The 12,181-nt window shown below is 44.9% G+C and overlaps 1 protein-coding gene across 7 annotated transcripts in view; it reads left to right on the forward strand.

The window, feature by feature from the left end:
- The first annotated feature begins 3,879 nt into the window (after positions 1-3,879).
- Positions 3,880-12,181, forward strand: part of LOC118080061 (cadherin-related family member 3-like) — a 44,124-nt gene continuing 35,822 nt past the window's right edge. For 3 of the 7 annotated variants that reach the window (XR_015948289.1, XM_088662449.1, XM_088662451.1), the window contains exons 1-3: positions 3,880-4,235; positions 7,932-8,125; positions 11,968-12,139. Coding sequence is in view for 6 of the 7 variants with exons in the window: in XM_088662449.1 (XP_088518575.1) it covers positions 4,190-4,235; positions 7,932-8,125; positions 11,968-12,139 (412 nt within the window). In the remaining variant the exon portion in view is untranslated. The remainder of the gene's footprint in view (positions 4,236-7,931; positions 8,126-11,967; positions 12,140-12,181) is intronic. The other 4 variants (XM_088662446.1, XM_088662450.1, XM_088662447.1 and 1 more) reach the window with 2 other exon arrangements.

Genomic DNA, 12,181 nt, shown 5'->3' on the forward strand with positions numbered 1-12,181 from the left:
ATCAATAAAAATATAACCTTCTTGAAGCGAGGAATCTTGGGTGCCAATCACTGCTTTCTGTGTGCACACTGGAAGTTTTTTTTTTTTTTTGCGGTGAATGAATCCAAGTCTGGTCAAGAGGACTTGGAGGTGGATTTTACCTGAATGCAACTGAAGACACCTGTCAGCCTCCCCCCCCCAATATTCAATTCCCCCTTCCAATGTGGCAGCTAGACTGGTGACTGGGAGCGGCCACCGAGACCACATAACACCGGTCCTGAAAGACCTACATTGGCTCCCAGTACGTTTCTGAGCACAGTTCAAAGTGTTGGTGCTGACCTTTAAAGCCCTAAATGGCCTCGGTCCAGTATACCTGAAGGAGCGTCTCCACCCCATCGTTCTGCCCGGACACTGAGGTCCAGTGCCGAGGGCCTTCTGGCGGTTCCCTCGCTATGAGAAGCCAAGTTACAGGGGACCAGGCAGAGGGCCTTCTCGGTAGTGGCGCCCGCCCTGTGGAACGCCCTCCCATCAGATGTCAAAGAGAAAAACAGCTACCAGATTTTTAGAAGACATCTTAAGGCAGCCCTGTTTAGGAAGGCTTTTAATCTTTAATAGATTATTTTATTTCATTTTCCTGTTGGAAGCCGCCCAGAGTGGCTGGGGAAACCCAGCCAGATGGGCGGGGTATAAACAATAAATTATTATTATTATTATTATTAATAATATTATTATAATAATTACTGCATTTTCAACACCTGTCTCCCAGTCAATTAGCATTCCATAGCATGGCTACTGAGCAATCTCAATCTTCATTGGTCTGTTTTTGGGGTTCTCCCCTTAGCTTTCCTCCTCACAAAGCTTTCCCCTCCCAATTTCTGTTAACGTTGGAGTTTCCCCAAAATGGCTAGACCCTCCCTCTTGCACGCGGATGGTGCCATCCTGGCTATATAAAGCTTTCGCACTCAAACCTGAACATTGCAAATGGAGGCTGTAGCTATGGGGTTGCTAGCCGAGTTGTCGGTTTTTTTGCCCCAGGTGAACCCTCCAGAGGGGCGCCCCACTGAGGCTCCCAGCCTGCGTGTGTATATACGTGAATGCGTGTGGAGGGAGTGCCAAACTGGGTCTTTGACTCACGTGAAATAAAGCCTAGTTTCGCCTCTGTGAGGGAATGATTCGTGATCTCAAACGGTCAAATATTTAGTGAACTAGTGACAAAGGTCCTATCGGCACTATAGTCACATGGCTTTTAATACCACATTAACTGGCCGTTTTCCCTACCAAAGCCTGAGTTTTGCTGAAAATTCTGGGTAAATGTGGTGTGCGTGTGGCCCGTCTCTTTACGGGACAAGCCTGGTCTGTAATGGAAACTTCTTTCCCCTCCCTGGGTGTGGTTCATTCCCCAGCTGAGTGGGAACGAGTTGGAATTTTAGTCTTCCCCGTGCAGCTATTATGCCGAGTTGTCCATCTGTTGTTTACCAATGAATACATCTACTGAAACAAAAAAATTAAAAAATTCCTTCCAGTAGCACCTTAGAGACGAGCTAAGTTTGTCATTGGTATGAGCTTTCGTGTGCATGCACACTTCTTCAAATACATGAAGAAGGAAGGATGTTTTTTATTTTGTTTTGACTACGGCAGACCAACACGGCTACCTACCTGTAACTACATCAGCCTGACTCCTGTTGCTTCCTGGTATTAGGGCAGACATGTTGCAAGGCTTCCTCACACAGTGAGCCCCCTTCCTACACCCACGGGATACTATCGCAGCTCCCTTTACAGGACTACAATCCCCAGGGTTCCCTGGGCAGAGCAAATAACTGCCCTATCTGTTTATGTGTAGATTATGCCCAGTCAACTGTAGTTCAGCAGAAGGACTGCAGTAGTGCTTTTTGAACAGCAGAGGACAGCAGAGGATCGCATTGTCCTCCTACGATGCCTTGTTTTCTGATGAATTTTGCCTGTATTTTCTTAGCGGCTCTGAATTGGCAAAAGGGTATATTGTGCATGTTCGCTATGGTCTTTTCCATTTAGTATATTCAGAAGTTTAAAATGTATGTCCAGAATTGCATAATATGCTGGTCCTTTACAGTGCTTTGATACCTTATTCCAGAGGATCTTGAAAACATCACATCTGGAGCATATCTTTTCCGGGAACGTCAAAATACATGCCATTTCATGTTGTGGAATTTCTTCCACTCTTAGAATTTGCATCGCAGGGAGTTGGACTAGTTGACCCTCAGGTGCTTTCCCACTCTTCATTTTTATGATTCTGTGAATCCTTATGTCTGGGTGTGGGTGCTGGTGGGGTGGGTGGGAATCACATAAGAACTATAACTTACTTGAGGAATGTAATAAGCCGGGTCAGACCATTGGTCCATCTAGCTTTCTGTCTTCTCTGACTGGCATTAGTCCTTTTCCTCGCCTGCTTTCTAAAAGATGCTAAAGCCCAGGCCGGCATGGAGCCTCTGTCGCGTGTCCTTCAATGAACCCCTGCTCTTTGATTCTAAGTATGTGGGTATGTATATCTGCATACTTGGGGCTGGTGCCCCTGCTCACTTTGCTCAGAGAATACCCCCTGAGATTTTTGTCAAATGAATCCTGAGCAATTTTGCTTGTTTTCCGGAAGTGGCTTTTACGCAGACCCCTCAAGTGTACCGTTTTTTCGGGACATCACAAATTGGGAGAAGTCACCCCAGCTTCCATTCCCAATCCCAAATGTCCTGATTTCGCTCCCCCGTGCTCATCGTGCCAGAGCAAGGGAGGACAAATGGGTGTTTTTGGGTTCAGCTGTAGCACAAGTCCACAAACAGAACCAAAAAAATGAAAGAAAAACTTACCTTGACCTCCTCTTCCGGAACTTTGTCTGTGATGCTGAAGGAAGAGGTGGAGATATGTCCAGTGTGTGCTGCATCAGGAGATCTCACACTGGCAGGTCACACCCAGCTGCCCGCATTTCTGGAGGCGGTGGAGGCCGGCTGGTCAGCCTTTGGAAGGCTGCACCAGGCTGCCTGCTTCTCTGGGAGCAGTGGTTTGGTGCAGCCTGCTGGAAGGCCATGCTGGCTTCCGCTGAGTCGGGAGAAGTGATGCTAAAAGACTGCACCGTCATCCGCCGCATCTCCCGATATTCTCCAGATGCTGCAGAGGAGGAGGAGGAGGAGGAGGAGGAGGAGGAGGAGGAGTTGAAGACTGCAAATGTAGGGAGGGGGAGGGGCTAGCAGGTGAGCAAGGAAGGAATTGGCAACAGAGGGGGGGGATGAGCTGGGGTGCCCCGAATTACCCTTCCAAAATGTTGTACGGTATGTTTTACGTCATGCGAAATATCATATATAATATGGAAATCATCAGGTAAGGAAATGCTGTGAAAACAGAATTAAGTGCCACTGTTATTTCCTCCCAGAAGGAGAGTGCCTCTCAGATGGGGGGGGGGCAACTTTAATAAAAAACAGCGAAGACCGTTTGACTTCTGAAACGTTCGAAAACCGAAGTATTTCATTCTAGAAGCGTTTACTTAAGGAAAACTAAATACAGAAGCCACATGGCATGTTTGACTTCTGAAAAGCATTTGAAAAACGAAGCAGTTACTTCCAGGTTTTTGGCGTTCGAAAACCGAAAATGTTCGACTTCCGAGGTGTTCGATGTTGTATATGCACAATCAATTACATGATGTGGTGCACGCACATCATTTGAATATTTTATGGGATGGTTCAAAGACCCCCTCGGCCCCTAGTAGTTGACTCCTATGCTCTCACACCCCTGTAGAGCCTCTCCCAAAACATTTCTCCATTGTAGGAGAAAAATAAGCTGGCTAGCAACCCCCAGAAGAAAGAAAAGGCCTTTTGTTTCAGAGATGTTTCTGTTGCTCTCGCTTGCATAAGACACCATCTAAGATTTCCAAATCTCCAACCGTGCCTGAATTCAAGCAAAAGGAAGCTGTTCACATTCTGGCCCACCTGGGTCCAAGTTTGCTTGCAGAGTGTCAAGACCTGTCATTCCATGGGCCCGTTTTAAGTGGTAACCAGACTCTGCCATTGGCTTAGAGAAAGAAAACTTGGAAACAAACCCTGTCACTCAGAACGCTTCATGTTAATGCTGCGGAAGAGCTTGGGTTGCCCTTACACTACAGGGTGTGCATCAAAGCAGAAGGCAATGCTTTACGCGCCAACAAATGAGTCAGTAGGTGACTCTAGAAGAAGAAAAAGGGGGAGAGAAAATGTTTAACATTTTTATTATTTTTCTTTGGCTGGAAACCACACAGGGTGAGTGCCTCAATCCTCTACTTCCAATGATACAAACCTAAATACATGGCCATAGTTATTTATTTCACTATATGAGATGACCGGTGCTTTTGTGTGTGTGTGTGTGTGTGAGAGAGAGAGAGAGAGAGAGAGTGTGTATTCACCAGTATGGAGTACCACAGTGTCCTTTTTTGCTGCCTATGACAGCCATTTTGTGCTGAAAGCAAATAGGAGTGCCAGTCCCTCATTTTTTTATCCCCTCTCCCCAAAAAAGCACTGGAGATGGCTCCTATTTATGGGGCAGAAGCCTCATGAGCTAACTGGCGGGACCCTCATGAGCTAACTCGTTTTTCTAATCAACTGGCCTTTCTTTTGCTGCCAGACCAAACCCTCATACTCCCGAGAGGGACAGCTATTCAGGTTGCTATAAATGGATGAGTGCTTTGGGGTTTGCAAAGCTAACAGGAGGAGCCATCCTGGAGCCTTAGCTAGTGAGGAGCTAGTTGCGGAAAATGGAATGAAATGGGATAATAAAAGGATTAAGGCTCAAATGGCATGTTGTTATATTAACTGCATAGCTAGTATCTACACCTGTGAAACTGTGTCCTCTAACTTCCAGAGTAAAGGGGATGGCAAGCAAATACAGGGGCATTGCATGGGGAAGAAAGGGGGAGATTAGATCTCTCTTATCCCATGGTCAGAACACCATTCCCTGAGACCTCCGGGTATAGGGCAGTATATAAATTCAACAAATAATAATAATAATAATAATAATAATAATGATAATAATAATAATAATTGCTGCTACTGCTGCTGCTGCCCCTGCTAGCAAGCTTTGCTTAATTCAAATTTGCCTTGGACTTTAATGTAAACTGGAGAAGCATTCTGGAGCTTTGTAAATGCTCGGGTCTTCATAGGGCGCCTCCAGACTGGGTTGTTTGTTTGCTTTTCTTCTGTGGGTTCAACATGCCATTGACACTGTCTATAATAGTGTGCTAATGGTGGATTTATACAGTACTGGACTATCCGCACGGCATTTTGCTCTATTAGTTGTTCTGCGATGCCGCTGCCTTATTGCCATCTAGAGGGGCACTCCTGCCATCAATAACGGGGCAAAAGCAGAACATTCATGAAAAGTTGCATGATTCCAGCAGTGAATTACAGGGCATGTGGTGATTGGAAACAAAACAGTATTCCTGCCCTGGAACTTTCACAGGTACAAATGGTATTGAAAGCAGGATACTGGCCCTTACATCATCACGAGTACAAACCTTCATGAATGCACAATAAAATGGACATCTTGAACATCTCTTTGATGTGAGCACAATGCGCCCCCTGAAGTTTGTAGCTGGACCCAATCCTGGATTTCCCAATAGCCTGAATTTTGATCCCCATGGGTTATAGATGGAGGATGAGAATGAGAGACAGGGGCTTGCCTAAGATCACCTAGTGAATTCATGGTGGAGATTATATCTGAACCAGACACTTGCTGGATCTCAACTCACACTGCAAACATATCTGCATCTACTCAGAATTAAGTCCCGTTGAGTGCAATGGGGCTTGCTTCCACGTGAGTGAGTTTCCACCTCAGTCTCTTAGCCACTGCATTGCACCAGCTCTTTACCCTGAATGCTAAAGAGATTTATCACAAGGATCAGGCATACTTTCAGGGTAAAATTGTCTGCTTTTTTTTGTAGTAAGGGCTGTTATGGGAGAGTTTGCTGGCAGAGAATAGAGCTATATGACTCAGCTACATTAGTAAGGAAGCACTGTTTTGAGTGTGTTTTAAACATGCAACACGAGGTGGCGCCAGAGAGTACATAAATTCTGACACCATTTTCCATAGCGGCCCCCCCCCCTTTGATTAACTGATTTAATTTTTTTGCTTATTTATAGCGTTTTTTTCTGTGTGTAGACCCCTTAATCTTAGCACCTGGGTTTAACTGGGTTCTGAACTTTGTGGACCAAATCTTTTTATTTTAGAGACTTTTAAAAACAGATAGAAGGTGTCAAGGTTTGTGTCAAGACTTCTTTAATTGGCTGATCCCCCTTTATTTATGTGTTTTTTATTGGAAGATCTGGTTCAAATTGCTGAGATGTGATGCAGGAAACCAGCTGCATCCACACCAAACATTTAAAGCACATGACTTCCCCTAAAGAATCCATGAGGATAGCAGTTTGTTAAGGCTGCTGCAAATTGTAGCTCTGTGAGGGGCAAACTACAATTCCCAGGATTCTTTGGGAGAAGTTACATGCCTTAAACTGTTTTAAATGTATGATGTGTGCACTTTAATCATAAACCCACTTACCCAAGAGTAAGACCCACTGGAAACAGGATTTACTTCTTGGTAGACTGCTTATCACGAAAAATTTGAAGAGCGACAAAGTACCCAGTAAGGAGGATTGGCTAGTCAAATTGATAACATATCAAAATTTAGCAATAAAAGCCGGAGAAATGAAGGGGTTAAATGATGAGAGAATGGCTAAGGATTGGAAAATGTTAAAACAATATTTAATGAAACAGGTAGAAAGAGTCAATCTCATAGCAGATGTGTGAAGGACCAAAAAAATATCTAAAGAAAAACATATGCATTGTAACAAAGATATATAAACTGGAATATGTTGTTGTTGTTTAGTCGTTTAGTCATGTCCGACTCTTCGTGACCCCATGGACCATAGCACGCCAGACACTCCTGTCTTCCACTGCCTCCCGCAGTTTGGTCAAACTCATTTTCGTAGCTTTGAGAACACTGTCCAACCATCTCGTCCTCTGTCGTCCCCTTCTCCTAGTGCCCTCCATCTTTCCCAACATCATGTTCTTTTCCAGGGAGTCTTCTCTTCTCATGAGGTGGCCAAAGTATTGGAGCCTCAGCTTCAGGATCTGTCCTTCCAGTGAGCACTCAGGGCTGATTTGCTTCAGAATGGATAGGTTTGATCTTCTTGCAGTCCATGGGACTCTCAAGAGTCTCCTCCAGCACCATAATTCAAAAGCATCAATTCTTCGGCGATCAGCCTTCTTTATGGTCCAGCTCTCACTTCCATACATCACTACTGGGAAAACCATAGCTTTAACTATATGGACCTTTGTCGGCAAGGTGATGTCTCTGCTTTTTAGGATGCTGTCTAGGTTAGTCATTGCTTTTCTCCCAAGAAGCAGGCATCTTTTAATTTCGTGACTGCTGTCACCATCTGCAGTGATCAAGGAGCCCAGAAAAGTAAAATCTCTCACTGCCTCCATTTCTTCCCCTTCTATTTGCCAGGAGGTGATGGGACCAGTGGCCATGATGGGACCAGTGGCCATCTAGGGAAGGCCGGAAGTCAAATGAGGTGGAGGGGGTGGGGTGGAGGTGTTATTTTTGTATGTGTGCCTCCTTTTTTCTGTTTGTTTTTTGTTTTTCATATGTGATTGCGATTTTGATTTGATTTTAATTTCTATGTATGCTTGGGTATGTTTTGATTCGTTTTGATTCGTTTTGTTTGATTTGTAATTTGTAATTTATAATTTCAATAAAGTTTTTTTAAAAATTCTAAAATAAAAAAACACCAGGGTTTACTTCTGAGCGGACATGATTTGATTGTGCCGCAAGTGTCTTGTTTTGTTTGTTTGTAATAAAGTACTAAGTTTAATATTGGCAAACGGACTGCAATGCATTGAAAAACTGAAATAGGTTAAATGACGGAAAGGGTCAAAGTGGTATATAACTTCTTCTCTTTCAGGTCTCACGTTACTCAGTGTAATGTTTGAAAGACCTCGGCCTTTGGCAGAAAACGCACCTGAGCATACGGTAGTAACCAACATCACCGTGGTTGTTCCTGACCACAGTTCTTTAGTTGGGGGACCAGCCATAGTTAATGCTAACCCAATAGAGCATCCCTTTGTCATTACTCCAAAGGGCACAGATCAATGGCAGGTGGGTATTTGTACTAAATGGATATAGTTGGTCAGCGACGGAACTTCATGCTCCGCCACCGGGAGCGGAGAGCAGGTGCGCTGCCCCCAGGGATGGGGCGTGCATTCTGGGGGTGGGGCGTGCCATGCGCAGGGGTGGGGTGCACATTTGGGGGCGGGGTGCGCCACGCACAGGGGTAGGGCGTGCATTCTGGGGGTGGGATGGGCAGCCACGATAGTGCCCCAGGGATCGCGCCACTTGGGGCAGCCCGCCCCTATTTTCCTACACCCCTGTAGTTAATTACTTATCAAAACCCCACATTGCCCACTGGAAATATACCGTATATATTTCCTTTCATTCGTAGCAAGAACTTGGAATTTCTTGGAAACTTCCGTTCCCAGAGCTTATTTATTTACTTAAGATGTGGGGAGGAAGATGATGAAAGTGTAACATGGTCTGACAGAAGCCAAGGCCTACTGTTTGTCCATGCTATTGGTGATGTTCTATTATGTTTTAGAGGGGCAAATGAGGCTCATCATCCCGGGAAGGTAGGCCATCTAGGAGAAGGAAAAGTCTGAAGGAAAAGGGCCTTCTCGGTAGTGGCGCCCACCCTGTGGAACGCCCTCCCATCAGATGTCAAGGAAATAAACAACTATCTGACTTTTAGAAGACATCTGAAGGCATCTGAGAGGTCTTGTCATGTGGGCAGCCCAGGACCTCCATACACACTGCCCAGACTTGCGCCCCAGGAAGGTCACTTCAGTGATACTAACACAGCAAAAATTTGTTCGTTCATTTTAAAAACGGACTTGTCGCTTAAGAATGAATTTGTAAAGTAACAGTTGCAGGCAAGGAGAAAGGGTAAAAAACAAAACCAAAAAAACAACCACAACCCTTGCTGCGGCTGTGGCTGCTGCTGCTGCTTTGTGAAGTATTTATTTATTTATTTCCTGAGATCTTTTATCATGCATCAGCGAGCAAATGTGCTTTCCTGTATTTCGCATTATCCATATCATTACCCATTGCCGAGCTCCTCTTTCCTTGCTCGTTTGCTTTACAATTATTCCTTCCACCTAGCAGGGGGATCTTGGCAGTCAGTCAAATAAAACAACAGTGATTTCGCCAGGAAACAATAGCAAGGCAACAAAATGCACTGATTGCATAGGCCCGTCAGTGTGAAAAGAGGCGCGGAACACTCTGCTCTATAATCTGCCAATTGCTACCTGTCGGAGCACAATTAGCTGCAGAAAATAAGCTGGGAATGTGGGGTGGTAAGCTGAACTTGGGATGGTGTTTGTGTCTGTCTCTATTAATTTTTATGGCAGAACTGGCACTGAGCTCAAGTAGAAAAGAACCTTGATGTGGAGCTCCTGACTGTGTATCATCCTTTCATTACCTGCGCAGTGCCTCCCTATGTAGCCTTATCAGCTACTAAGAGTCCTTTAAGTTGCGCCCAGGCAGGACAGAGATAGTCAATAATGACACCGGGGTTGAATTCAGAGAAAGAATTTAATTCTTATTAATAAGAGACTCAAGGTGATCAGCTCACAACAAGAGTAGAGAAACACAAATTTGCAAAGCTTCTTATACACTTCTTGGGCTCCTTTCCCCCTCCTCTGTAAATGTGTGCACGCAAGGGGGTCACAAGTTACAAATCCATATTAGGAAAATCCGTATCCTGTCCTTCTCATAAACACAAAGGGGGTCACAAGTACCTATAAGGAAGATCCGTGTCCGGTCCTGTGCATAAACACATACTGACTCAACAAAGCCTTCAGTAAGACTATGCATCAAGCATAGCAGCTTCCAGCGTCAAGCTCATCCATTGATAAGGCTTTCTCTGTGTTCCAGACAAGGTCAGCAAGCTGGGCATCCTGTTCCTTTTGCTTACATTCCACTTTGGCACACAGAGAGAGGCAAAGAAAAAGCATTTTAAGCAAGACATCCCAGGGATATGGGGGGGGGGGCTAAGCCATACGATCAGAATTATACAATGCAACTATATGATCAGATTTAGCTCAATAACACAATTGGCAAACCCCTCCCTTCACCTAGACCCCAGAAGGCTTTCATGTTGAAGCATGCGCTGTCTGACTTCAACGCTGCTTGACATTAGGCGGGCAATATCACCGTTGTCTTTAGATGCCTTCTAAAAACTTTTCTATTTTGGTAGTCCCATCCAGACACGTGATTTGGCTATGCATCTGTTCTTAAATCTGTTCCAGATGTTTTCAGCAAATTTTGTATTTGTTTTATTTTGAAATGTATTTCTGATTACGGATGCTTTCGCCATCCTGGGGCCCTTTGGGAGGAAAAAGGTGGGACAGAAATTTAATAGAGGAAGGAAGGAAGGAAGGAAGGAAGGAAGGAAGGAAGGAAGGAAGGCAATTCCTCCAGCAAGGGTCAGCTGTTGCACATTGGGTATAAGAATGCAAGAATGAAATAAAATCTCATTTGATTACATCTAGTTTGGAGTTTGCAGATGTCTGTGGGTGGTAATCATAGAAAAAAGTGCAAGAGGCCTCAAAGCTTATATGCATTGCTTACCATTTGACCTCTTTCCCCATCACCAGTGCTGGGTTCACGTATAAGCTAAACAAGCTATAGCTTAGGATCCCACTCTCTTGCCCCCCCCCAAATAAATAAAAAAACCTGGATGTACATTTCCGAAATATAAGATAAAAAAACAAATAAAATAAAACCTACATACAGCAACAGTGTTTTGTGCTGTGTAGGCTCCTATGACGTAAGTAATGGGCCTTGCCTGCTAGCCTGCTCCCTAAAATATCACTGGTTTGCTCATTTCTATATATAGGGTGCCTACATTCTGCATGGACTGGTTGCAGGGCAAGATGTGCAAATGGCTTTAGATACCTATTAGGTCCATCAATTACCATGTAGCATATATTCATAAAATAATGTAAAACATCTCTTGGGTTGCACCGGGTGCTGATGCTTCCAAGGAGGCAGTAAAGGACCTGTTTGTGCATGCATGGATAGTGGTGGTATAGAGTAGACTGTACAATTGGTAGAGCAGAGAGGAAAGTCTGGTCTCCAGGTTTTAAGTCATACAATGACAGGGAACCTGTGGCCCTCCTGTTGCTGGATCCAGCCCTGGCCACTGGTTATACTATCTGCAGCTAAGAGTTGGCATCCCAAAAACATATTGAGGGGTTCTCTATCCCTGATACAATAGATCTCATTCCCAGGATCTCACCACACCTTTTTTTAAAAAAACAAACAGAAGATGCATCTCAGTGGTGCTTTCTTAAGGGGCCCCTGGCCATCAGGTCCAGTCGTGTCCGACTCTGGGGTTGCGGCACTCATCTCGCTCTATAAGCTGAGGGAGCCAGCGTTTGTCTGCAGACAGCTTCCAGGTCATGTGGCCAGCATGACAAAGCTGCTTCTGGCGAACCAGAGCAGCGCACGGAAACGCCGTTTACCTTCCCGCCAGAGCGGTCCCTATTTATCTACTTGCACTTTGATGTGCTTTCGAACTGCTAGGTGGGCAGGAGCTGGGACCGAGCAACGGGAGCTCACCCCATTGCAGGGATTTGAACTGCCGACCTTCTGATCAGCAAGCCCTAGACTTTGTGGTTTAACCTGGGCATAGCTCCCTTGGTCACAGTGGGCGAGTCAATATGAATGCCTCTACTTCAACAGTCTACCAGTCAGGGCTCGGTATAACTCAGCTCTTGAGGCAGAGAAGACATAAGTGACAGCTGCTGAATTGCTAGCTTCACATCCATCTCAGTTTTGCTGAACATGGTAAAATAAGAAAAATGCTACAATTTGAAAATAGTTGTCTGTGTATTATTATTTTTATACTCACACTTAGTTTTCTGAGTTTCTAACCTGTCCAGTTAATGACCAGAGCATTACCCAAGTTGGATTTCGAAGCCACAAGTCTTTACACAATTCCCATCCTTGTGAGAGATGACAAGGGGAGTTTGGCTTCTCAGATCATCTTTGTCCAGATTGTCGATGTCAACGAACCACCTGTCTTCACTGGGCTTCTGACTCAGCCTAGCCGAGGTATGAAGCAACTACACTTTGATGGCATGATCAATGGCTGGT

This window comes from Zootoca vivipara, chromosome 2 (genome assembly GCF_965207765.1).
Source record: "Zootoca vivipara chromosome 2, rZooViv2.hap1.1, whole genome shotgun sequence".
In the NCBI taxonomy this organism is placed as follows: Eukaryota; Metazoa; Chordata; class Lepidosauria; order Squamata; family Lacertidae; genus Zootoca; species Zootoca vivipara.